This window comes from Mercenaria mercenaria, chromosome 6 (assembly GCF_021730395.1).
Source record: "Mercenaria mercenaria strain notata chromosome 6, MADL_Memer_1, whole genome shotgun sequence".
Classification (NCBI taxonomy): Eukaryota; Metazoa; Mollusca; class Bivalvia; order Venerida; family Veneridae; genus Mercenaria; species Mercenaria mercenaria.
This window is the reverse complement of record NC_069366.1, coordinates 51177496-51203982: the sequence shown is the minus strand read 5'-3', so window position 1 is coordinate 51203982 and position 26487 is coordinate 51177496. Positions and strand designations below refer to the sequence as shown.

The 26487-nt window shown below is 35.9% G+C and overlaps 1 protein-coding gene across 1 annotated transcript in view; it reads right to left on the bottom strand.

Moving 5' to 3' along the window:
• Positions 1-26487, bottom strand: part of LOC123548915 (RING finger and SPRY domain-containing protein 1-like) — a 61901-nt gene that overhangs the window by 33657 nt on the left and 1757 nt on the right. The window contains exons 2-11 of the mRNA XM_045336559.2: positions 24405-24829; positions 22747-22912; positions 22132-22258; positions 21006-21064; positions 18903-18969; positions 17847-17987; positions 16070-16080; positions 14568-14672; positions 10993-11136; positions 6458-6569 (exon numbers count right to left, since the gene is read on the bottom strand). Coding sequence (XP_045192494.2) covers positions 6458-6569; positions 10993-11136; positions 14568-14672; positions 16070-16080; positions 17847-17987; positions 18903-18969; positions 21006-21064; positions 22132-22258; positions 22747-22912; positions 24405-24760 — 1288 coding nt within the window. The 5' untranslated portion in view covers positions 24761-24829. The remainder of the gene's footprint in view (positions 1-6457; positions 6570-10992; positions 11137-14567; positions 14673-16069; positions 16081-17846; positions 17988-18902; positions 18970-21005; positions 21065-22131; positions 22259-22746; positions 22913-24404; positions 24830-26487) is intronic.

Genomic DNA, 26487 nt, shown 5'->3' with positions numbered 1-26487 from the left:
AACCGACACAGACAAGAAATCCATGAAAATTAATGCATACAAATAACAATGAATTCAAAGTTAATCATTGCACAATTTTTCATCATCACATTATCAAAGTTTAAATTTTCTACAGTGTTTTAAAAACATAAAGAAATAGTTGTAAACTTTGTCACCTCTTAAAGCAGTAATGAAGATTAAAGCAATGAATTTCAAGGCTGTAAGTTTAATACTGTACCAAAGTTCAGATGTTAATTTCAGTCTAATAGGATTTAAAAACAAAATCAATATTAAATGATATAGTCTGAATGATTAGATTTAATTACTAATCAACACTATAACTTCTTTGATGATTAATAAAGAGTAGTTTTATACACAGTTGCCAATTTTGGTTAAGACATTCAACAGCTTTAGAACTTCACACCTGCACAAAGGTCCATATTTATCAGGCATGTACATACATTGTACATAGAATTGGAACTCTGTGTCTCAAAATCCAAAGGAATCCGAGCGTTTGAGATAACCAAAATTCGACATAAGATGATATTTTGTGCACATATTTTAGGGATGAAACTTGAAAATGTCTTCGAGACAGCCATAATTTTGAGATAAGCAAGTTCAAGATATCAAGTTTCAACTGTATGTATATAAGTCTTCAGTCCTAAACACAGAAATTTCATCCAAAAGAAAGATACTATTTATAGCTGAATGAATGAGAGACCCCTGGTGTTGTAGTCCAGTGTATATATTTCAGGACCACTGACTCCACTGCAAAAAAAATGTTGGGATTCACACTCCTGACATCTCCAACCAAAAGTGAACACTGCAATTATTATCAATGTCACAAATATTTTTAAAACAAAAGAAATTTCACAAGTGATTTCAGTCTATACTAACCACTCTGTGCAGAGAGACTGTCTTTGAACTTTCAAACCCATTTGCAAGAAATTATAAATGTCTGCTATGTTTAAGTCTTAAATTTATACATGTCATAATGAAAATAAAACTGTATTAAAAAAAGGTATTATGTTATTTTGCATTTTCTCATGGTGAAATTATAATTCATTAGAATTATATTTTTCACAGAATGAACAACGGTTATGTTTTTTCCAACAAGGCAGTCTAAAAGACAGCTAAATCCCCAGCCACTGCTATGGATAGTGAAAGGGTAAACCTTTGATTTTAGCTGTGACCTTGACCTTGAACTGACATGGCTGACTCATGAATTCTGCACAACGTATTGATGAGGTGATCATTTGACCAAAGTTTCATGAAAATCCTTCAAGGGGTTTAGGAGATACAGAGCTAAAACTTTTGACCTTCAGTTGTGACCTTGACCTTGAGTTGACATGGCTGACTCATGAGTTCTTGATGGGGTGATCATTTGACCCAAGTTTTATAAAATTCCTTCATAGGGTTTAAGACATATAGAGCGGACACAAAATGGAAGGCTCAAACCTTTGACCTTGAGTTGTGATCTTGACCTTAGGCCGGCATGGCTGACTCATAAGTTCTGCACATCGTCTTGATGAGGTGATCATTTGACCCAAGTTTTATAAAATTCCTTCAAGGGGTTTAGGAGATAAAGAGCGGACACGAAATGGAAGGCTCAAACCTTTGACCTTCAGTTGTGATCTTGACCTTGAGCCGGCATGGCTGACTCATGGGTTCTGCACATCGCCTTAATGAGGTGATCATTTGACCCAAGTTTGATGAAAATCCTTCAAGGGGTTTAGGAGAAATAGAGCGGACACAAAATGGAAGGCTCAAACCTTTGACCCTAAGTTGTGACCTTGACCTTGAGTAGGCATGACTGATTCATGGGTTCTGCACATCGTCTTGATGGGGTGATCATTTGACCCAAGTTTTATAAAATTCCTTCATAGGGTTTAAGACATATAGAGCGGACACAAAATGGAAGGCTCAAACCTTTGACCTTGAGTTGTGATCTTGACCTTAGGCCGGCATGGCTGACTCATAAGTTCTGCACATCGTCTTGATGAGGTGATCATTTGACCCAAGTTTTATAAAATTCCTTCAAGGGGTTTAGGAGATACAGAGCGGACATAAAATGGCAGGCTCAAACCTTTGACCTTGAGTTGTGACCTTGACCTTGAACCGAGAAGGCTGACTCATAAGTTCTGCACATCGTCTTGATGAGGTGATCATTTGACCCAAGTTTCATGAAAATCCTTCAAGGGGTTTAGGAGATACAGAGCGGACACAAAATGGCATGCTCAAACCTTTGACCTTGAGTTGTGACCTTGACCTTGAACCGAGAAGGCTGACTCATGGGTTCTGAACATCATCTTGATGAGGTGATCATTTGACCCAAGTTTCATGAAAATCCTTGAAGGGGTTTAGGAGATACAGACCGGACACGATTTTGTTAAGGACGGACGGACGGACGGACGGAAGGATGGACGCAGACCATTCCTATAATCCCTCCGCCACGGCGGGGGATTAATAAACCATTGATTTTTAAGACTATATATGTACTGATTTTGCTGGACGACTGAATCTGATTTACCTGATACTTGTTTCTTATCCTTATTTGTTGAACACCGTTTTCCACCCTTTTTTTTATGCTTGTTAGGCAACTGTACCAGCATTCTTATTTTACTTCCGAGTCAAGCATTTTCACTGGTTAAATGGTGGTCAAATGATGACTCCTTATATCTCTGTCAGAAGATTTTCATGTCAGATTAGACCTAGTATAAGTGACTGGTAAAACAAATCAGTTATTAAGGTGGTTAGTGACATCTACAGAAATATGTGGGGTCAGCATGATAAATCAGGACTTGCCCGACACCTCATCATACTGACCCCACATATTTCCATGGAGGGTCACTAACAGCTCAAATAATTTAACACTGGATTCCTTACTAGTACTAATATGTTCTTCAGGAGTTTCTGGCTATAGAATACGTATTTCTCCTCACCTTGGTGCCAATCCTGCAACCTCCCTATTGGAAATCTTGTGCTCTATTGTGCTAAACTGCAGGCCATTAATAGCTAGGTACTTCTCAATACAAGTATAGCAGTCATTACAGTGGTGAACTATACGACTAACAGCTTCAAACCTTATAACCTCACTCAGATCCTAGAACATTAATCTACAATTTTGGAGAAATTTCTCAATCATTGTCAATGGAGTAAGAGCCCAGATCTGCTCAGATGCCCAGCCCTTTACTGAGATTATCAGCAGTGGATGGCAACAAAGACCTTACTTTTTATTGTCAGTCACTGTTCTGTTTGCACCAGGTTTCAGTTAAAACAATAACCCGCTCCAGGTTCCGAAACTTTTACCACTGTTCCTTTTACTCCACAGACATAGATTATGTGCATAATGTCTGGAGTAGTCAAAGGAAAACACTGTTTATTAAAGAAGCATAACATGTTTATAACAGTCATTAACAAGACCAAAGTTCAAAGGTGCCATTGGCATAAAACAGTGTTTGAAGACTAGTCTAAAAGCTCAAGCATCTGATTGGCTGATTTTGAAGTCAGTTTTAAAATCAACCAATGGAAAGGCTGCATTCTTAGACTGGTCTCCAAACTCTTGTTTTATAACCTTTGACCCCCGACCTACATAGAATATTATGACCTGAGGCATAATCTAAAACAATTAAAAGTGTATTGAAGTTGAAAATAAAGGCCAAGTTCTTTCTTAAAAAAAGCTTATTCTAATCCGGTAGAAAAGAAATAAAGTCTGCAAAAAAAGCTGGCTGTAATACTCAATAATCTTCCGTTAACAGGATTATATCACCCTTGATCCGTCTGTTGCCCTTAATCTCCTTTGGTCATGATTTTAATGCATGTGTACTGTTTTTATATTATGGTATATAAGAGTACAGTTGCTTAAAATCATGTAATCGAAGGCACAGATTATGGCTTTTGTGCAATGACGTAAAATCTACTGACATAAGAAGTATCAATATTACACAGTATTGCAAAAGGATAAAGAATAAACTTATGTTTGAACTGTAAAACCACAAACGTTACAAATTTTGGCTGCGTTTTATTTATATTAGTATTGTTAGTCAGTCCAAGACTTCTTGATTGTTAGTTATAACTATCTATATTTTAGCTTGCTTGTGATGACAGGTTTATGTTTATCTGGGTCATAGATCAATATCAAATACCAGCTTATTAAAAGGGGGATGCAACCATTACCCCAGCTTGGTTCGAACCCGTGAGTTTGTCAACTTAAGTTGTTGTTTTTTCCTTGCATAAAAGACTCATGTTTAGTCACTTAGTATGACTTGTAAGCCAGAGTAACTTTCCCATGTAAGTTCCATCAGTCACTTTTTAGCTCCTGTCTCTTAATTGTTAATGTCCGAGTCTCTGCATGAGACTCTTGATTACTTCCCCTATAAAATGCATATAAGTTTTCACACTCTGAATTCCAAGACATGAAAGTTTCATAAGCAGAAAAATATGTAAAAATCATCATGAACACATGTATCATAGCTTCCTGAATCATCTGAGTGTGCTATGGTCCTTTTTTACTTTTCATGTAACATCTATACATCTAAACCTGCCTTAACTGCAACCTGTATTAAGCAACCATTTGAATGAAGCAGAATTTTGCTTTTGCGACAAGTAATTTTGCTTTTGCGACCAGTGCAGACCAAAATCAGCCTGCACATCCATGCAGGCTGATCATGGTCTGCATGGATGTGCAGGCTGATCTTGGTCTGCTCTGTTCGCTATTCAGTCAGTAAATTTTCAGTGAACACCCCTTCAAATAATAAATGGCACTGCCCAAAATGAATGATGGACCAGTCCATTATAGAAACTTAGCAGGCTAAAGGTTAAGCAACCATTTGACTTAAGCAGCACATCAGCTGACTTCCACAAACTGATTTTCTATTCTAATTTTAACCTGCCTTAAGCACTTAAGCAGTCAACTGCCTTAAACAGCCACATCACATTGCTTCCTTGGCTGGCTGCTGTATACAGATCTGTTTGTCCACACATCTAATCATGTAAAATCTGGTATCTTGCAATATCTAAAGTTATTCATAATCACTGTATAATCTAACACTTACAAAATCTGGACACTTGCACCACCTTATCAAACACAAATTATCAAATTTCCATAAAAACTGAACATCACTGAAAAACAACAACTACGAAAACATTTATCATCTACATTCAAGTAGTACATAAACACAGTAAGCTTTTTTATCTTGCTAAACGAATGTCAAAAATACACACAGATTATCCAGTTTTCTGCAACCACCTTAACAAACATGAATATATAAATGATATAAGTTTTCTGCAACCACCTTAACACATATGAAAATATAAATGATATAGCTTCATGAATTCTATCAACAGATGTAGCATTATAACTTTACAAAGTCTTTATTAACATAATACACACAATCTACCTATTTCCCAGCAGTATCTTACCACTATGAAATTATTTAACCCTTATCATGCGGAACAAGATTGATTCTGCCTTTGAGACCAGTGTAGATCTTGATCAGCCTGCACATCCATGCAGTCTGATCAAGATCTGCACTGCTCGCCATTCAGTCAGTATCTGTTTTGGTAAGCTCCCCTTTTAACAATTAATGGTACTAGTTGCTGTAGTATTATTTACTTTATTCTGTATTATTATGTACTTTATTAATTAAAAGTTTATAACAAATATCTATCTTGTAAGTGAAAAGATCATGAAAAATTTCAGCAAAATGAGAACATATAAAACAAAATTACTTTAAACAAAAAGTTCTGACTTTTTTTCTCTAGCCTTATTTTTTAAGCATATCTTGTATTTATTGATTGTAGAGAGAGTTGTTACGATATATTTTACCCTGCTAAATTTCTAAAATGGACTGATCTATCACTCTATGTGGGCAATACCATTTATTATTTGAAGGGGTGTTCACTAAAAATTTACTGACTGAATAGCGAACAGTGCAGACCATGATCAGCCTGCACAAATGTGCAGGCTGATCTTGGTCTGCACTGGTCGCAAAGGCAGAATAAAATGCCGCCAGCATGCTAAACCTTAACTAAACTTAACTAATACTTCCTGGATTTTACACAAGATCTTATACCTGTATAAACTGGAAAACTGATAATTGTGGACCACAAGTTCAATTAAACACTAACAACAATTCAAATACTCTGCCAATAAACCAATATGCCTCCTAACATTTTTAACAGAAAAGCATTGATGAATACAAGCTCCAGGTCCATATTCATCAATGTTTGAAGTTCAAAAAAAAACATGTAGATTTAAGAAGAACAAATCTTCAAGTCACCATAACTTTGTGGAAATTTATATGATGAAATTCTGCTGAGCTGTATGTAGTGGTAGAATGTACATTCATGCAAAGTTTCATTACACTATAATGCTAATTAACAATGACAGAGCAAAATGAAAATTTAGCCCTTTCAAGTCTGATGAATATGGATCCTAGTTAATATGAGGCATTCTCAAACATATTGATTAACTTACCTGGTTTCCAGCAAGGATGTTTATGAGGTTGACTGTGGGCACCATACCATATTCTTTGCCGACAACCATCATATGCTATAGAGAATTCATCATCTCCAATACCATACCCTTCCTGTAATGCACCATTTCTTTTACATACTACCGGTACTTTCTATTTAGATAAATATCAAGGTATTTAATCAAATAAGAAGGCCCTAGGTTTAGCAGCTTACCCTGACCTTGAATCCTACAAAGAACTATTTCAACTTATCTGGAACAGCTGCATGCAAGGATGCTAAAAACAAATTCATGTACTTTTATTCAGAGATTCATGAAACTGAAGGCTAACCAAAGTATTTCCCTAGAGACATATATTATAACCTCAGATGACCTACTTTCAAACTTGACCTAGATTTTATGATGACATATACTCTGTCTAAGCTTCAAGTAGATCGTTTGGAAATTATGGCCTTTGGAGTGTTTACAAAGTTACCTATTATCTGATCTAGTGACAACGTTTTTGATTCCTGCTGATCTAGTTTTGAACCAGTTCTAGATTATATTAAATAAACCAATCTGATCATGTGTGATGTAGATCAGTTAGAAAATGTGATCTGTGTGTGTTTTTTACATGATTTGACTTAGTGACATAGTTATTTTTAATCCAGATTAATTCGTTTTGAACCTGGCCTAGGCTATATAAAGACAAACATTCAGATCAGGTTTTGAACCTGGCCTAGGCTATATAAAGACAAACATTCAGGTCAGGTTTTGAACCTGGCCTAGGCTATATAAAGACAAACATTCAGGTCAGGTTTTGAACCTAGCATAGGCTATATAAAGACAAACATTCAGATCAGGTTTTATTTATACCAGACAGTATGGCATATAGAGTATTAACAAGGTTTTCATAAGGTTTGACCTTGTAACCTAGTTTTTGAAATAAAATTACCAAATTTTGAATTAGAGCAAGATTTTATAAAGACAAATATTCCAAATAATTTTTGTGTAAATCAGATTGAAACTGTGGTCTCTACGAATGTTAAAATTGTTTCTTTTCAATGATTTCACACAGTGACCTTGTTTCTGACCCCTGCTGACCCAGTTTCAAACCTGACCAAGATTTCATTCTAGCAAACTTTGAAAATGAAGATATAAAGAAAATAAGACCGCTATATTTATAACAAGGTTTATCTTTTTACCTACTTTTTGACCCACAGTGAGCTAATAATATAAGGTATAGTTCCATGAATATCAAACAGAACTAGAAACTGCTTTTGTAAACAAGAGCACCGCCTTGCGGGTGCTGACGCTCATCTGATTTTTTTTGTATAGTAGAAATATTGTCCTACCCATGATTTTCTAAGTCTAAAAAGGGCCATCACTCTTGCAAAAAGCAGGATAGAGTTATGTTTCTTGATGTACAGTGTTCACTTATGATGGTGAAAAACTGTTGCAAGTTTTAAAGCAATAGCTTTGATAGTTTATGAGAAAAGTTGACTTAAACATAATATTCAACCAAGAAAATGATTTTTCTAAGTCCAAAAGGGGCAATAATTATTGCAAAAAGCAGGATGGAGTTATGTTGCTTGCTGTACAGGGTCAGCTTCTGATGGTGAACAAGAGCTGCAAGTTTTAAAAGCAATAGCTTTGATAGTTTAAGAGAAAAAGTTGACCTAAACATAAAACTTAACCAAGAAATCTGATATTTTCTAAGTCCAAAAGGGGCCATAAATCTTGCAAAAAGCAGGATGGAGTTATGTCTTTTGCTGTACAGGGTCAGCTTATGATGGTGAACAAGTGTTGCAAGTTTTAAAGGAATAGCTTTGATAGTTTAGGATAAAAGCTGACCTAAACATAAAACTTAACCAAGAAAACTGATTTTCTAAGTCCAAAAGGGGCAATAATTCTTGCAAAAAGCAAGATGGAGTTATGTTTCTTGATGTTCAGGGTCTGCTTATGATGGTGAACAAGTATTCCAAGTTTCAAAGCAATAGCTTTGATAGTTTAGGAGAAAAGTTGACCTAAACATAAAACTTAACCAAGAAATCTGATATTTTCTAAGTACAAAAGGGGCCATAAATCTTGCAAAAAGCAAGATGGAGTTATGTTTCTTGCTATACAGGGTCAGTTTATGATGGTGAACAAGTATTCCAAGTTTCAAAGCAATAGCTTTGATAGTTTAGGATAAAAGCTGACCTAAACATAAAACTTAACCAGGCAACGCCGACGCAGACGCCGACGCCGACAACGGCTCAAGTGATGACAATAACTCATCATTTTTTTTCAAAAAATCAGATGAGCTAAAAAGCGCATGTCTCCCCCAATGCAAAGTCCTATAGGCAAGAAGTCAATAGGGGTCAGGAGCGAAAGTCAGAGACACTGATGGTTGGCTGCAATAGGGATCATGTACTTGGCATGTCCAGTCATCCCGCTAAATTTCAACACTCTTGGCCTAGTGGTTCTCAAGTCACTGTTCAGGCTCCTGTGACCTTGACCTTTGATCAAGTGACCTCAAAATAAATAGGGGTCATCTACTCTGCATGTCCAATCATCCTATTAAGTTTCAACATTGTAGGTCAAGTGGTTCTCAAGTTATTTCCAAAAAATGATTTTACATGAACAGGCCACTGTGACCTTGACCTTTAATAGACTGACCCCAAAATCAATAGGGGTCATCTACTCTGCATGTTCAATCATCCTATGAAGTTTCAACATTCTGGGTCAAGTGGTTCTCAAGTTATTGATTGGAACTGGTTATCAATGTTCAGGCCTCTGTGACCTTGACCTTTAACGGAGTGACCCCAAAAACAATAGGGGTCATTTACTCTGCATGACCAATCATCCTATGAAGTTTCAACATTCTGGGTCAAGAGGTTCTCAAGTTATTGATTAGAAATGGTTTTCCATGTTCAGGCCCCTGTGGCCTTGACCTTTAACAGAGTGACCCTAGAATCGTTAGGGGTCATCTACTCTGCATGACCAATCATCCTATGTAGTTTCATCATTCTGGGTCAAGTGGTTCTCAAGTTACTGACCGGAAATGGTTTTCAATGTTCAGGCCCCTGTGACCTTGACCTTTCACAGAGTGACCCCAAAATCGTTAGGGGTCATCTACTCTGCATGACCAATCATCCTATTAAGTTTCAGCATTCTGGGTCAAGTGGTTCTCAAGTTACTGACCGGAAATGGTTTTCAATGTTCAGGCTCCTGTGACCTTAACCTTTAACGGAGTGACCCCAAAATCGACCCCAAAATCATCCTATGCTGTTTCAACATTCTGGGTCAAGTGGTTCTCTAGTTATTGATCAGAAATGGTTTTCCATGTTCAGACCCCTGTGACCTTGACCTTTGATGGTGTGACCCCAAAATCAATAGGGGTCATCTACTCTTCATGACCAATCATCCTATGAAGTTTCAACATTCTGGGTCAAGTGGTTTTCTAGTTATTGATCGGAAATGGTTTTCAATGTTCAGGCCCCTGTGACCTTGACCTTTGACTGAGTGACCCCAAAATCAAAAGGGGTCATCTACTCTTCATGACCAATCATCCTATGAAGTTTCAACATTCTGGGTCAAGTGGTTCTCTAGTTATTGATCGGATATGGTTTTCAATGTTCAGGCCCCTGTGACCTTGACCTTTGACGGAGTGACCCCAAAATCAATAGGGGTCATCTACTCTTCATGGCCAATCATCCTATGAAGTTTCAACATTCTGGATCAAGTGGTTCTCTAGTTATTGATCGGAAATGGTTTTCAATGTTCAGGCCCCTGTGACCTTGACCTTTGACGGAGTGACCCCAAAAACAATAGGGGTTGTCTACTCCAGCAGCCCTATAACCTATGAAGTTTGAAGGTTCTAGGTCAAATGGTTCTCCAGTTACTGCTCGGAAATGAAGTGTGACGGACGGACGGACGGACGAACAGGGCAAAAACAATATGTCTCCTGGAGGAGACATAAATATATAGGACTTGATAAAGAAGGAATATTTACGTCGGTATAAATTCATACAAAAAAAATATATTCATGGAAGTAATTCTAAATTCATTCCAGAGGATGATTCAAGTAAAGTATGGTCAAAACTGTAGGGATTTGTTCTGAGTACTTTTCTTTGACCTACTGACCTATATTTTCCACTGACTTAGTTTGATCTGATTTGGTCTCATTCTATGCCTAATTTTTAATTATGAATGGTAAACATACTTGTATGTCTTACAACATGCTAAAAATAAATCAGATGTTTTAAAATACAGACTATTTCAACTCCCATTTTCTTGCATGATAAAGGTTTACTTGCATTATTAAAGGTTTACTGACATGATTAAAGGTTTATGATTAAAGGTTTACTTGCATGATTAAAGGTTTACTAACATGATTCAAGGTTTACTAACATGATTAAAGGTTTACTAATATGATTAAACTTTTACTAACATGATTAAAGGTTTACTAACATGATTAAAGGTTTATTTACATGATTAAAGGTTTACTGACATGATTAAAGGTTTACTTACTAACATGATTAAAGGTTTACTAAAATGATTAAAGGTTTACTTACATGATTAAGGAAGCTGCTATCTTTGGTGGCCCAACCTATCTGCATGACACCTGCTGTTACTATGGTAACCTCATAGTACCACACCCCAGAATCTACTTGGAATGTACACCGCACACTTTCAAATGATGATGCATCACATCTAGCCTGTATCAATGATAATATACATGTCTCTTCAGTTCTGTGTAAAATAGTTCGAAAAATGATTTTCCTTACTTTTCCTTATAGACTTGCATGACTGTATTTCATGTGTTTGGAAACAATACATTCTACATATTTCACCCCAATTCATAAAAAAAATTCAATTCACTGTACTAGGAGAGATATTATAATTCCATTCCATATATTTCAGTTACAACTGAAGATTGCTTTTGAAAAAGAATGTCTCTTCCTTACTGCTTCATTAAAATGGCGGAATGAATGGGTATGCAATACTTGGGTACAGCACAAACACATGTACTTAGAGAGACAAACATAAATGTTTAACAGTACAATGTTTGTAACACAACTTCATTTTTGGAGAAATTAGAAAGGGAAAGTGTTAACAAGAGCTGTCTGATGACAGCGCGCTCAACTATTCGAAGAATTGATTGAAGAATGGTGTCAAAATATTTCCAGGGATATTCAGACAAAAGAAATAAATAGATTAGACAAACAATGTTCCTGTATTACTTTGATTTCGATAAGTCTTGCACTAAATGGCAATATATGAGCCAATTTCAAAGTCCAAAAAGGGCCATAATTCAGTCAAAATAGTTATGTACTCTTGCCTACAGATGGAAATCATAATGATAAACAAGTGTTCAAAGTTTAAAAGCCATATGTCAAATAGTTTTGACAAAACATGGACTTGTATGGAAACAGAACCAATTTCAAAGTCCAAAATGGGCCATAATTCAGCCAAAACAGATGACAGAGTTATGTTCTCTTTCCTACAGATAGAGACTATTATACTAAACAAGTGATAAAAGTTTCAAAGCCATATGTCAAACACTTTACAAAAAATATGAACTGGTACGAAAAACTTAACCAAGATTTCTCAGTCAAAAAGGGGCATAATTCAGCCAAAATCCTTGATGGAGTTATGTACTCTTGCCTATAACTGGACATGGTGATGGTAAACAGATGTTGAAAGTTTCAAAGCTTTATCTCAAAAGACTTTGTCAAAATATGAACTGGTACGAAATATTAACCCAGATTTCTAAGTCAAAAAGGGCCATAATTCAGCCAAAATCCTTGATGGAGTTATGTACTCTTGCCTATAACTGGACATGGTGATGGTAACCAAGTGTTGAAAGTTTCAAAGCTTTATCTCAAAAGACTTTTTCAAAATATGAACTGGTACGAAAAACTTAACCATGATTTCTAAGTCAAAAAGAGCCATAATTCAGTCAAAATCCTTGATGGAGTTATGTGCTCTTGCCTATAACTGGACATGGTGATGGTTAACAAGTGTTGAAAGTTTCAAAGCTTTATCTCAAAAGACTTTGTCAAGATGTGGACTGGTACGAAATATTAACCCAGATTTCTAAGTCAAAAAGGGCCATAATTCAGCCAAAATCCTTGATGGAGTTATGTGCTCTTGCCTATAACTGGACATGGTGATGGTAAACAAGTGTTGAAAGTTTCAAAGCTTTATCTCAAAAGACTTTGTCAAAATATGAACTGGTACGAAAAACTTAACCAAGATTTCTAAGTCAAAAGGGGCCATAATTCAGCCAAAATCCTTGATGGAGTTTTGTGCTCTTGCCTATAACTGGCCATGATGATGGTAAACAAGTGTTGAAAGTTTCAAAGCTTTATCTCAAAAGACTTTGTCAAAATGTGGACTGGTACGAAAAACTTAACCCAAGGTGTGACGCCGACGCTGACACCGACGCCGACGCCGTGGTGAGTAGGATAGCTCTACTTATTCTTCGAATAGTCGAGCTAAAAAGTACACAGGATATTGTATGCCACCAAGCTAATCAATAAAAGCAAAACTGAGCATCAAGATGGCCCTGTACTTCATAATAGAGTACCATTGCACCACTACTCTTAATTCTGAAGTCCTAACCTAAGTACAACATACACATGAATTGTCTGATAATTCTGTTACCTCCTCAACACCACTAGGCAAAATCTTGAGACATTATTGACATTTTTATTACCTACCTCAAGTCCCTTTTGTGATATCTCAGGATATTTGGTGAAAATGTTACCCACCACTTGATCTATTCACTCACTATATTGTTACCCACCTCAAACCATCAGATAAAATCATGAGATATTCAAGAACAATTTTGTTACCTACTTAAAGTCCATCAGGTGAAATCTTGAGCTGTTCACAAACACCACAAACAATTATGTTACCTACCTCCAGGCCATCAGGTGAAATCTTGAGGTATTCATTAACAATTCTGTTACCTACCTCCAGGCCATCAGGTGAAATCTTGAGATATTCATTAACAATTCTGTTACCTAACTCCAGGCCATCAGGTGAAATCTTGAGATAATCACTAACAATTCTGTTACCTTCCACAAGGCCACCAAGTAAAGTCTTGAGATAATCACTAAAAATTTTGTTACCTTCCACAAGACCATCAGGTGAAATTTTGAGATATCTACTAACAATTTCTTATCTAGGCCATAAGGTGAAATCTTGAGATATTCACTAAAAATTTTGTTACCTCCCTCAAGGCTATCAAGCAATGTCTCGAGATATTCACTAACAATTTTGTTACCTTCCACAAGGCCATCAGGTGTATCTTGAGATATTCACTAACAATTTTGTTACCTACCTCTAGGCCATCAGGTGTATCTTGAGATATTCGTTAACAATTTTGTTACCTACCTCCAGACCATCAGGTGTATCTTGAGATATTCACTAACAATTTTGTTACCTACCTCTAGGCCATCAGGTGAAATCTTGAGATAATCACTAACAATTCTGTTACCTACCTCTAGACCATCAGGTGTATCTTGAGATATTAACTAACAATTTTGTTACCTACCTCCAGACCATCAGGTGTATCTTGAGATATTCACTAACAATTTTGTTACCTACCTCTAGGCCATCAGGTGTATCTTGAGATATTCGTTAACAATTTTGTTACCTACCTCTAGACCATCAGGTGAAATCTTGAGATAATCACTAACAATTCTGTTACCTACCTCTAGGCCATCAGGTGTATCTTGAGATATTAACTAACAATTTTGTTACCTACCTCTAGGCCATCAGGTGTATCTTGAGATATTCACTAACAATTTTGTTACCTACCTCTAGGCCATCAGGTGTATCTTGAGATATTCGTTAACAATTTTGTTACCTACCTCCAGACCATCAGGTGTATCTTGAGATATTCACTAACAATTTTGTTACCTACCTCTAGGCCATCAGGTGAAATCTTGAGATAATCACTAACAATTCTGTTACCTACCTCTAGACCATCAGGTGTATCTTGAGATATTAACTAACAATTTTGTTACCTACCTCTAGACCATCAGGTGTATCTTGAGATATTCACTAACAATTTTGTTACCTACCTCTAGACCATCAGGTGTATCTTGAGATATTCACTAACAATATTGTTACCTACCTCTAGGCCATCAGGTGAAATCTTGAGATATTCGCTAACATCATTGCAATTAAGCATTACATTGATTTTGCTCAGATCTTCATTTTTATAGGAATATGCCCTACCCTAGAAGAAAACAAAATATATATTATGTTAGAAAACAAGCTGTCAATCTCATTTCACACATAAAATCAAGTTTTCTTTTTATGGAGTTGAATTTGATGAAAAGTTTTATTATTTTCAATAACTGGTAGAATTATGTTCAGAATATGTGGCTATATTCTGCAGATTTTTTAGGAGTCTGATAGTGACAATGTGTATTTCAGGAGATAGCCACATAAATCTTCAGGTTAAATATTAACCAGCTGAAGGGGCTAATACTATTATGTTATTAAAACAATCCCCACCCCTGTTTTACCAATTACCACTTCCATCCCATCTATATTTGGCATAAATTTATATGTACTTGTTAGATTTTTACAGCTTCTTTTTGTTGTGGGCCTACTTTGCAAATGCGTGGCTCTGAGGCTGTGTTTTTGGTGCTCTATGCTTCCAAGAAATCTACCCTTACCTATTATCTTTCATATTGGTCTTGTTATCTGTGCGGGTGTGGTCAAGCTCACACAACATGGAGGGACAGACAAATAATACAGCCAAAATAAAATAAACTTGATTAATGATGACTTTATTATTCAACTACATACTTGTCCCCCTCAACATAATCAAAATGGTTGAATCCCATATTGGCCTTTTTCTCCTATTTAATGATTTTCTTATATGACTTGTAGCACAGCTGAGTTTGGTATTGACACAATCTGTTTCATATGAAAACACAATTTATCTAACAATGTGTTCAATATTGCATAGTTGAATTATGATATAACATTAGGATTAGTACACCCAATTAGGGGTAAGTACTTCAAAAGCTTAAATTTCTATATTCAATTTTTAAGGGAAGACCAGAAAAATGTAGTATTTAGAGTAGAGTTTTGCCAACTTATACTGTACAAGAAGCCACTAAGACATTCTATGAAGAAAATATAACATTTCAATATTAAATGTTGAAGATTATTCATATAGTGTAGCAATAAAACAATGTAAGGAAGTTTGGAGTTTAACGATAGACATGAGTTTACTTAGTTACAAAATTCTAAATGACATAATATTTTTTTTTTTATCTTACAGATGTTATATTCTAACAGATGTCATACTCTCTTATGTGACAAGCAAATGAACTGAATAGACAAAATACCAGTAAGATAGCACAGTCAAAGTCTACAGACCTTCTTCTCTCTTGCTACTATTCATTACCATTTGCTTGCCATATCTCTGACAGTGTGAAAGAAACGAATCAATGTACAATATGATTCCTTTGTAAAACATGAATGCTTAATCCCAACATTACATATGGGTATCTACTTTTACAACTAATATGTCTATAATAAAAAAAAAACAGCTCTGTGGCTGACAGAGCTATATACACCATTTTTCTCAGGCTTAGAGACAGCAATGTAAAGTCTTACCTCAGAAGTAACTGAAAAAGACAAATGCAACATTCAGCTAGTATTCATCAGGAAACTGATGCAAATAACCAAATAGTAAAATGTTTCTACATATAAAAGTGATTTCCAGTTATCTGGTTTAACAGATTTGAAATATAAACAAGAGCTGTCAGAGGACAGCAACGCTCGACTATTATACAGCCTTGTCAATTGAATGAATACAAAAGTCGATAAAAGGGGCATAATTTTGTAAAAATGGGAAAAAGGGTTATGGAACCTTCACAGAGCTTATCAGCTCATAAAGTGAACAAGTGTGTGAAGTTTCAATCCTTTCCCATAAGTGGATACTGAAATATCAGCTTACATACAAAAACCTTAACCAAAAACTGCTAAGTCGAAAAAGGGGCATAATTTTGAAAAAAAATGCAAAGTAGAGTTAAGGGACCTAAACAGTGCATGTCAGATCATGACAGTGAACAAGTGTGTGAAGTTTCAATCCATTCCCATTAGTGGGTACTGAGATACCAGCTTACATACAAAACCTTAACCAAGAATTTCTAAGTCGAAAAAGGGGCATAATTTTGACAAAAATGCAAAGTAGAGTTATGGGACCTACACAGGACATGTAAGATCATGACAGTGAACAAGTGTGTGAAGTTTCAATCCATTCCCATTAGTGGGTACTGAGATACCAGCTTACATACAAAACCTTAACCAAGAATTTCTAAGTCGAAAAGGGGACATAATTTTGTAAAAAAGCAAAATAGAGTTATGGAACCTGTCCAATGTAGGTCAGTTTATCACAGTGAATAAGTGTGTGAAGTTTCAATCCATTCCCACGAGTGGTTACTGAGATACCAGCTTACATACAAAACCTTAACCAAGAATTTCTAAGTCGAAAAGGGGGCATAATTTTGTAAAAATGCAAAATAGAGTTATGGAACCTGTGCAATGTAGGTCAGTTTATCACAGTGAATAAGAGTGTGAAGTTTCAATCCATTCCCACAAGTGGTTACTGAGATACCAGCTTACATACAAAACCTTAACCAAGAATTTCTTAGATGAAAAGGGGGCATTATTTTGTAAAAAAGCAAAATAGAGTTATGGAACCTGTGCAATGTAGGTCAGTATATCATAGTGAATAAGTGTGTGGAGTTTCAATCCATTCCCACAAGTGGTTACTGAGATACCAGCTTACATACAAAACCTTAACCAAATCGGGACGCGGACACCGATGCAGACGCCGACGCCGACGCATGGGTGAGTCCAATAGCTCTACTATTCTTTGAATAGTCGAGCTAAAACTTGTCTTAAAACCTGCAGCACTTACAGATCAGGTTCGAAGTTATACTTGTGAGAAAGCTACTAGGTAGATTTCGGTAACCGGTGGCAGCAATTTTACTGGAATACTTTTGTAAGCACAATAACATCCAAAATACTTTACCAGAAAGTATGGTTCAGCTGCTGCCGTGATTCGAACTTTATCATGAATTTTAAACCATGATTTACATGGTAATAATCACTAATAATGATAGATAACATCAATCAAATACTTGGTGCCAGGTTATAAAATCAAATTTGTCCACCAGTCTCAAAACTCCTGCACCTGGTTGGTTGTTTCTAATTGCAAATTTGAAATTGACCAATGGCAAGGCTGCATTCACAGACTGGTCTCTAAATTAGGTTTTATAATCTTGGACCAAAATTTATCCAAGGAAGCAGACTCAAAGTGATGAAACAAATTCCACATTATCATTACAATGGAATACCTCAGTATTCACTGGATATGATGACTTACATAAGTTATCTAGACACCAGCGTGCACAGAAACCAACCTCTCTCTTCTGATAGTCTGTGTCATGCCATAGTGTCTCCAAGGTTTCTAATGGATTTGGTTCTAATGACAACAAAGACTTAATCACTGTCACTTTGTTTTCACCTACAAATAAAAGAAGAAGTGATTGTCTTGTAATTATATGTCTAACAGCATGTTACGTGTACAAAGTTTTAAAACAAAAAAACTCTGTTGAAAACTTTCTTCAAAACAAAGTGGAAAAAACATTACTAGGTAGGATACTAAACAAGGGGGTGGGGGGGTGCATGATGACATTAGATCACTCGTCTGAGCTTCATAGCTTGCTTGAACAGTATTGGCAGTGGGTCACACAAGGAAAATTTCTGTGAAATCATTTTCAAAATTTGGACAGCATTTTATGAAAAGAAGATTTTCTAAGTTTCCACAATATACATACAGGAAAAGGTGACTATGCCTACTGGTGGCCAAGTTTTGATAAAATGAAATAATTTAAAATAACCTGGTACAGGATCATCAAATGAACTTTTCCATGTAATTTCAAATTCAACTTGAAAGCAGGTATAACTAAATTTAACCCAATGCCATAATAGCTTTCTCAGTTCTTTTATACTTGTTTATTATATGTAGACTGTGAAACAAGTTCACATCATTCCTTAAGGGACCCATCACTACAAGGGTATGACAGAAGAGGTCAGTTTCCCTTTCTGCATTATCGAAAATGCAATTCTTTGTTTTGTTTTTGTTAGGTTTAATGTCATACCGACATAATTATAGGTCATATGGCGACTTTCCAGCTTTGATGGTGGAGGAAGACCCCAGGTGCCCCTCTGTGCATTATTTCATCACGGGCAGGCACCTGGGTAGAACCACCAATCTTCCATAAGCCAGCTGGATGGCTTCACCACATTAAGAATTCAATGCCCTGAGTAAGACTCGAACCCACACTGGTGAGGGGCAAGTGATTCGAAGTCAGCGACCTTAATCACGCAGCTGCGGAGGCCCCTACAGAAATGTAAAACCATAAAATACAATACTTACTGGTTTGTGCAAATTTTTCTAATGCCACAATGGAATGTAAAACAATAACTGATGGATGTGTCATGGTCTGAAAGAAAACAAAATCTCACCATAAATATATCAAAAATGCAAAAAAAAAAAATGTAAAATCTGAAATATCTCCTATACATTTCACTTACCTAATAGTTTTAACTTACAACAGGAAAATCATCTTTTAAAAAAAAAATAATAAAAACTTTTCTGGTGAAAAATTTAATGGCTAATGTGAAGCTTAAATTCTGCAAAATTAAATTGTATCTAAATTTCACAAAAATTTTATGTTGTGAAATTGAAAGAACTGAAGGAAGTACACTGCTGTGATGTACCAGAATGGCATAAGGAATGCATTACTAATTCATTCTGCCTTCGATATGTATCTTAAGGTAAATGACTTTATATAACAATTACTTGGACAGCCTGGTTTCTACAAATAGCTCACTTGAGCACTTGAAATTCATTACAAAAAATAGGATCAAATGAAATTTTTATGTTTGAATTTTTAGCAGCTGTTGAATGAAAAAGACTGCAAGCAAATTTCAAATATTATTTCAAGTTTCAACATGATTTTGATTATGGGAGTATTACAGTTGCAAACTATACTAGCGGAAAAAAGGAACTGTGTATTGGTATAATATGCTATAACTTAGGCGGTATATAAGAAATCGCAAAGAAAATTTCAACAGGGTTTTATCTGACCTTTATTTAACACCAGCTCAGTTGATATGGTTATTGCATCAGCAAATGACCCGAGAGGGATACACAGCTTACCTGTGTAAAGTTTCAAGCTTTAATTTATAAAATTGAGCGATGCATGAACATTTTACACATGCAAAATTTCTTTTTTCCACTAGTATAATTATATACCTGTCTCCATAAAAAACAAGAGCTGTCGGAGGACAGCAACGCTCGACTATTCAACAGCCTTGTCAATTGAATGAATACAAAAGTCGAAAAAAGGGGCATAATTTTGTAAAAATGGGAGAAAGGGTTATGGAACCTTCAAAGTGCTTATCAGCTCATAAAGTGAACAAGTGCGTGAAGTTTCAATCCTTTCCCATAAGTGGATACTAAAATACCAGCTTACATACAAAAACTTAACCAAAAACTGCTAAGTAGAAAAAGGGGCATAATTTTGAAAAAAAAATGCAAAGTAGAGTTATGGGACCTATACAGTGCATGTCAGATCATGACAGTAAACAAGTGTGTGAAGTTTCAATCCATTCCCATTAGTGGGTACTGAGATACCAGCTTACATACAAAACCTTAACCAAGAATTTCTAAGTCGAAAAAGGGGCATAATTTTGTAAAAAAGCAAAATAGAGTTATGGAACCTGTGCAATGTATGTCAGTTTATCACAGTGAACAAGTGTGTGAAGTTTCAATCCATTCCCACAAGTGGTTACTGAGATACCAGCTTACATACAAAACCTTAACCAAGAATTTCTAAGTTGAAAAGGGGGCATAATTTTGTCAAAAAGCAAAACAGAGTTATGGAACCTGTGCAGTGTAGGTCAGTTTATCACAGTGAACAAGTGTGTGAAGTTTCAATCCATTCCCACAAGTGGTTACTGAGATACCAGCTTACATACAAAACCTTAACCAAGAATTTCTAAGTCGAAAAAGGGGCATAATTTTGTCAAAAAGCAAAACAGAGTTATGGAACCTGTGCAATGCAGGTCAGTTTATCACAGTGAATAAGTGTGTGAAGTTTCAATCCATTCCCACAAGTGGTTACTGAGACACCAGCTTACATACAAAATCGGGACGCGGACGCCGACGCATGGGTGAGTCCAATAGCTCTACTATTCTTTGAATAGTCGAGCTAAAAATGCATTAGACCTTGCTGTTTATAAGTGTATTGTCTTTGATTTGTTTATCTGTTTATTTCTTATTATCTGTGCACCCATTAAACTCAGAAATTATCGAAATTAAGGAAGGCACAGCACACTAGGAACTGTCTGTAAAATGTTACATAATGTATCTGTAAATATTTCAAAATACAACATCTATCCGTTATCCCTGGAAAAATGACTGAAATAAGGAAATAAATGATCACACAAAATAATCCTTTGTTAATATACTTACCAAATTACTTATAAGATATTCTAAAACTTCTGGCGATAATAAGGTGATACTGTTTGGACCTGGAAAAAAGATAAAGGGAGAGAATTCTAAAGAAAATCCCAAACAACATGCTGATTACAGTAGTCACAAACTGGAATGACCTGAACTGACCCCTGTGTAGCCTAGAGTAAATGTTTGCCAGAATTAGTCAATGTGCAGAAGGCAACTACCAACCATGCTGAATCAAGGTCAATATACTTTGCAAGATAAAATGTTAAATAGGCAATATGTCATGTCACTCTATTAAGTGCTTCATATCTTTTTAATTCTTTTGAACAACTTCCACAATAATTCGCACATATATTTATCACAATTTCAGACAAGCATACTTTCTAGCCATGTCAATTAAGAGGTCAAGGTTGTATTGTTACATCAAATGTCATAAAGGCAGAGTTTTTTGTCTGCCCAATATCATTTTACATTGTTACTGCAACAGACAATTCTATGAAATTACATTCCTTTGAAAGTGCTGATTTTTGCATGCTTATAAATATAAAATAATAGATTTTATTTATCTCTTCTAGAACCTTATATAGTATCTAAAGACTGATTTCCTTTATTCCCTTAGTCAAATAAAATTATTTAAAATCATTTACTAAATCACCTTCCTCTACAGTTCGCACATTCAGAATTTTTAGAGTGAAGAACTACAGATGAAGCCCATGAATTTAACATGCAGAAGATCATGAGAAATAAATCCAGTTGCATACAGTTGCTGAGGTACAGTTGCCTTTGTGTTTTCCTGAGTATCTATGATACTGTGAAACCATTTAATTTTGTGGGCTTAAAATTTTGTGGTTTCAGCAAAAAATTGCCATTACGTGCGGAAATGAATTTATGGATTTAAAATTTTAATAATACAATGACTGGGAATTTTGTTAGTCCACTGGTATAACATTTTGCATATTGACTTAACCACAAAAATTTAAGAAAATAAGTCCCTAACAAATATTTGTGAATTAGCAGTCATGCAAACCAGACCTAACAGCAGAAATAGAGAAATAGGCACAACCCCTAAATTTAGAAATTCTGTTCTGATGTATTTTTTTTTCATGTCTGACTATGACTCAAACATTTACTGACTTACCTGCTAATTTTTCGGCTAAACAACCTAGCAGTACACAGAGATTTCTTTGACAACAGCATTCTTTGTAAGCAGATGCTGGGCCATTCTTTGATAGGCCAAGATTCTTCCGTAACTCAATAATAGCTTCCTGAAATTTTAGAACATTGTTCTGACCAAAATTTTGCAAAATAACATCATTTTTCAGCAGGACATGAAAATCCTAGATCATACCTCATTTAGCATATGGTACAACTTTAATAAATGAAAATGACTGTTTAAAACCAAACAAAATACAGCTATTGTCCTTTTCAGGAAGTGATAATGTAGTAAAATGTAAACAAGACAAAAACCTAAGCTGCAATGAAAATGACACTTCCTAAACTGCTATTAAAAATGATACCTCCTTAACTGCAGCCGAAAAAGACACTTCCTAAACTGCAATTTAGATGACACTTCCTAAACTGTGGTTTAGATGACACTTCCTAAACTGCGGTTTAGATGACACTTCCTTAACAGTTAACTGCAGTTTAGATGACACTTCTAAACTGCTGTTGGCTATTTTATATGGCAGCAAATGAAAATCAAATGCTTTCAAAACTGTATGTGGCAGCACATTAAAATAAAAATCCCTCATACCCTAGTTGGCAATGGACATTCATCTAACAGAAGTGTTATCACAGCGGGTCCTAGTGGATCTTTCATTGGTATAGCCTGTATCAATGACTTGGCCACATCAAGCCAGCCAGTCTCTGTCTCAGCTATCTTGTGCAGTTGTATCATTGCCTGTGGGGGCTCCGTTTCACTGAAATAAAGAACAATAAAGCTCAAATTCATTGAAACAAGATACAGTTAAGCTCATTTTCACTGAAGCAAGATGCAATAAAGCTCTGTTTCACTGTAATAAGGTTTAGAAAAATTCAGTTTCATTGAAACAGAATACGGCAAAACTAATATACAACAGAAATGCATAATATCAGAATTCTTGTAAAATCAAACGAGCTGGGAAACATTTGCTGACAGGACTAGGAGGTGGGTTTGGTTTTAAACAGTCTTATCTGGAAACTGCGGATAAAAATGATCAGCCAGAAACAAAAACAAGAGGGCCATAATGGCCCTATATATCACTCACCAGAGTTGATCTGGCCTACTGACCTTGTTTTTTACCCCACATGAGCCAGTTTCGAATTTAACCTAGAGATCATCAAGACAAAGATTCTGACCAAGTTTCATAAAGATTGAGTCACAACTGTAGCCTTTAGAGTGTTCACAAACTTTGCATTTGATTTGACCATGTGACCTAGTTTTTGATCCTAAATGACCCAGATTAAAACTTGACCTAGAAATCATCAAGACAAACATTCTGACCAAGTTTCATAAAGATTGAGTCACAACTGTGGCCTATAGTGTTCACAAGCTTTTCCTTTGATCTGGCCTACTGATCTACTTTTTGACCACGCATGACCCAGTTTCAAAACTGACCTGGAGATTATCAAGGCAACCATTCTGACAGAGTTTCATAAATATTAGGTCAAAACATTGGCCTCTAGAGTGTTCACAAGCTCTTCCTTTGATCTAGTCTACTGACCTAGTTTTTTGACCCAACATGATACAGATTTGAACTTGGCCTAGAGATCATCAAGACAAACATTCTGACCAAGTTTCATTAAGATTGGGTCACAAATGTGGCCTGTAGAGTGTTCACAAGGCAAATGTGGACGGAAGATGCATGATGGATGCTGGACAATGACCGGTCACAATAGCTCACCTTGAGCACTTTGTGCTCTGGTGAGCTAAAAACAAAACAAAAAAACAGTTTGAATGGAACAACTTTCCAATTCAGATTCTGTAGGAGTAAGGCTGACAGTTAAAACAATTAAAAGGAAGCAAAATATTTTTAATAATCTTTCTACTAGGAAGTGATCTAGCGCACAGTTAAATTTCACTATCCTTGGATAATTTGTTTTTGCTTGGTTTGATGCCATATCACACTGACACAATTACTATATCATTGGTCATTTGGCAACTTTCATACATTGTATCATGGCTTTTCATGGTGGAGGAGATTCCAGGTGCCTCTACCTGTATTATTTCAAGCTGGTGGTCAGAATCAATCACTGACCTTCTGCAGGCCAGCTGGACAGCTTCTTCACATGAAAGAACTCTACACCCCAAGCTAGGTTTTAAACCCAACGCGGTGTGGGGCAAGCAATATGAAGTCAGCAGTCTTAACCATTCGGCCACAGACGCACCTACCTAAAATAAAGTGATATCATAGAAATCACATAAACACTTACTTGTCAATCAATGTTCTAATCACGGACAGCGTCTCAAGAACCAGAGACCGTACAGTCTTCTTAGAAGCTGACCTTGACATAAGTATCTGGCTGCCATGGTAACCTGAAGATGTTGAACTCTCAGCATCGGATCGTGCCGAGTCAGTTTGGACGACTCCTATCCGTGCCTCATTCTGAGGCCTGTTGTGATTCCGTGACTGTGTGGGAGCATCTCCACGTGCACTAGTCTTTTCCTTACACACACAGCTACCCATTTTAAAAATGCAGGCAATTACATGACTGACACAGTGACAAAAAGATTCATTATTGTACAAGTATTTAATACAGAGACCTAGGATCCAGGTATAAACTATCATTTGTTATATCTCCAACATGAAACTGTCATTCAGTTATCCACTCCAGCAATTAGAAATAAAGCCACACATCTGAAATGGAGAAAGACAAGATCTAGTTTGCATGAAATTTCAACAGAAATATCCAAATAAAAATTTCACTGAAAACTTCAATGTGCAGATAACACAATAAATAAATACAGTTATATCATCAAACCTGTATTGAGCGTCACAACCTTAGCCCAGTTGTTCGAAACTTAAACCGGCTGTTAAACTAAGCACAATTTGTTTATGATGCTTCACTCATACATTTGTTTTACCAAGTCTTCTAAAATGTTAAAATACAGCACTGAAAGTTTATCAACCATAAGCTTAATAACCTATCAAAATTTTAAACAACTGGGTTTTGGCCGCTTAAGTCAGGTGACTACTTAAGACAAGTTAAAATTAGAACTGAAAGTTAGCTTTACTGGCTGCTTAAGGTTTAAGTGACTGTTTCATACAGGAGACTGCTAAGGCAAGTTTAACTGTAATTAGAGAATCAGACTGTAAAGCAGCATATAGGTATGTTTTCTAGAATGACTAGGTATTACGAAAATCATAATTCTAACATGGCTCCATCTCATTACTAATTAAACAAAGAAGTTCAAATTCTGTATATTCTGTGATAAACAACGGTTGACAATTATGATGTCAAATTGCGGCATGGCATCCGGTTCACTACTACTACTAACTTGAATAATTTTCTGTTCAGTGAGTGAGTAACACATAAAGCTGAAGGCTTTTTTTTTAAGCATCCTTAAGAAAAAATGACACATTAACAACAATGGACTTGACATGGAAGGAGGAGGTGCATATGTCTAGTTAACCTTGGAGGGATATAGCTACACAATACACAGTACATCCTGTAAACCCTGACAAGCTTGGAATCTATCTGTATTTTGTTAAGTGTATGGCAGACAGAACCCTAACTCCATTTTAATTAAGGTGACTAGGCCTTTAGTCATGGGAGTTTCGTGTTAATTAGATTACTAAGGAAAAGGAGGCAAAAAAAGATTATTTTTGACCAATCTGACTTGCTGGACGGTTTCTAGCTTGAGTATGTTAACCTATGTGCACTGTCACTCTAGAAATAAGGCACATTCTAGCTGTGGATTGACTTTTGTAGAACAGTGACAAGACAAGACCTCTTCATGTTTTGCATTGATATTGCACTTCTAGTCAGTACTCCCAAATAATCAATTAGATAAAGTCCAAGTCCAACTTCCAAGTAAATGTAACCATTACCAAAGTGAAATTGGTATCATTCCTTAATGTTCCGGCCATGTTAGAGTTATGAATATTTTCCAAGCAACATACGTACAAAAAAATGTAGGAGCACATGCACTTTAGCAGTCCCTATGATAATACTTATTATTAATAGTAGTTTAACAAGAGCTGTCAGTGGACAGCGCACTCGACTATTCTCAGTGCTTGATAGTATAATATAAGCAATGAGTAAAACTTTAACATTACAATAAGCATATTCTAAGTCAAAAAGGGGCCATAATTAAGTCAAAATGCTTGATAGAGTTGCCTCCTCCTTTTTACAGACTGGGGTCATGATGGTAAACAAGTATGCAAAATATGAAAGCAATATCTCAACGGACTTTGAAAATATTTGGGGTGGTACGCAAACTTTAACATTTATTCGAAGTCGAAAAGGGGCCATAACTCAGTCAAAATGCTTGATAGAGTTGCCTCCTCCTTTT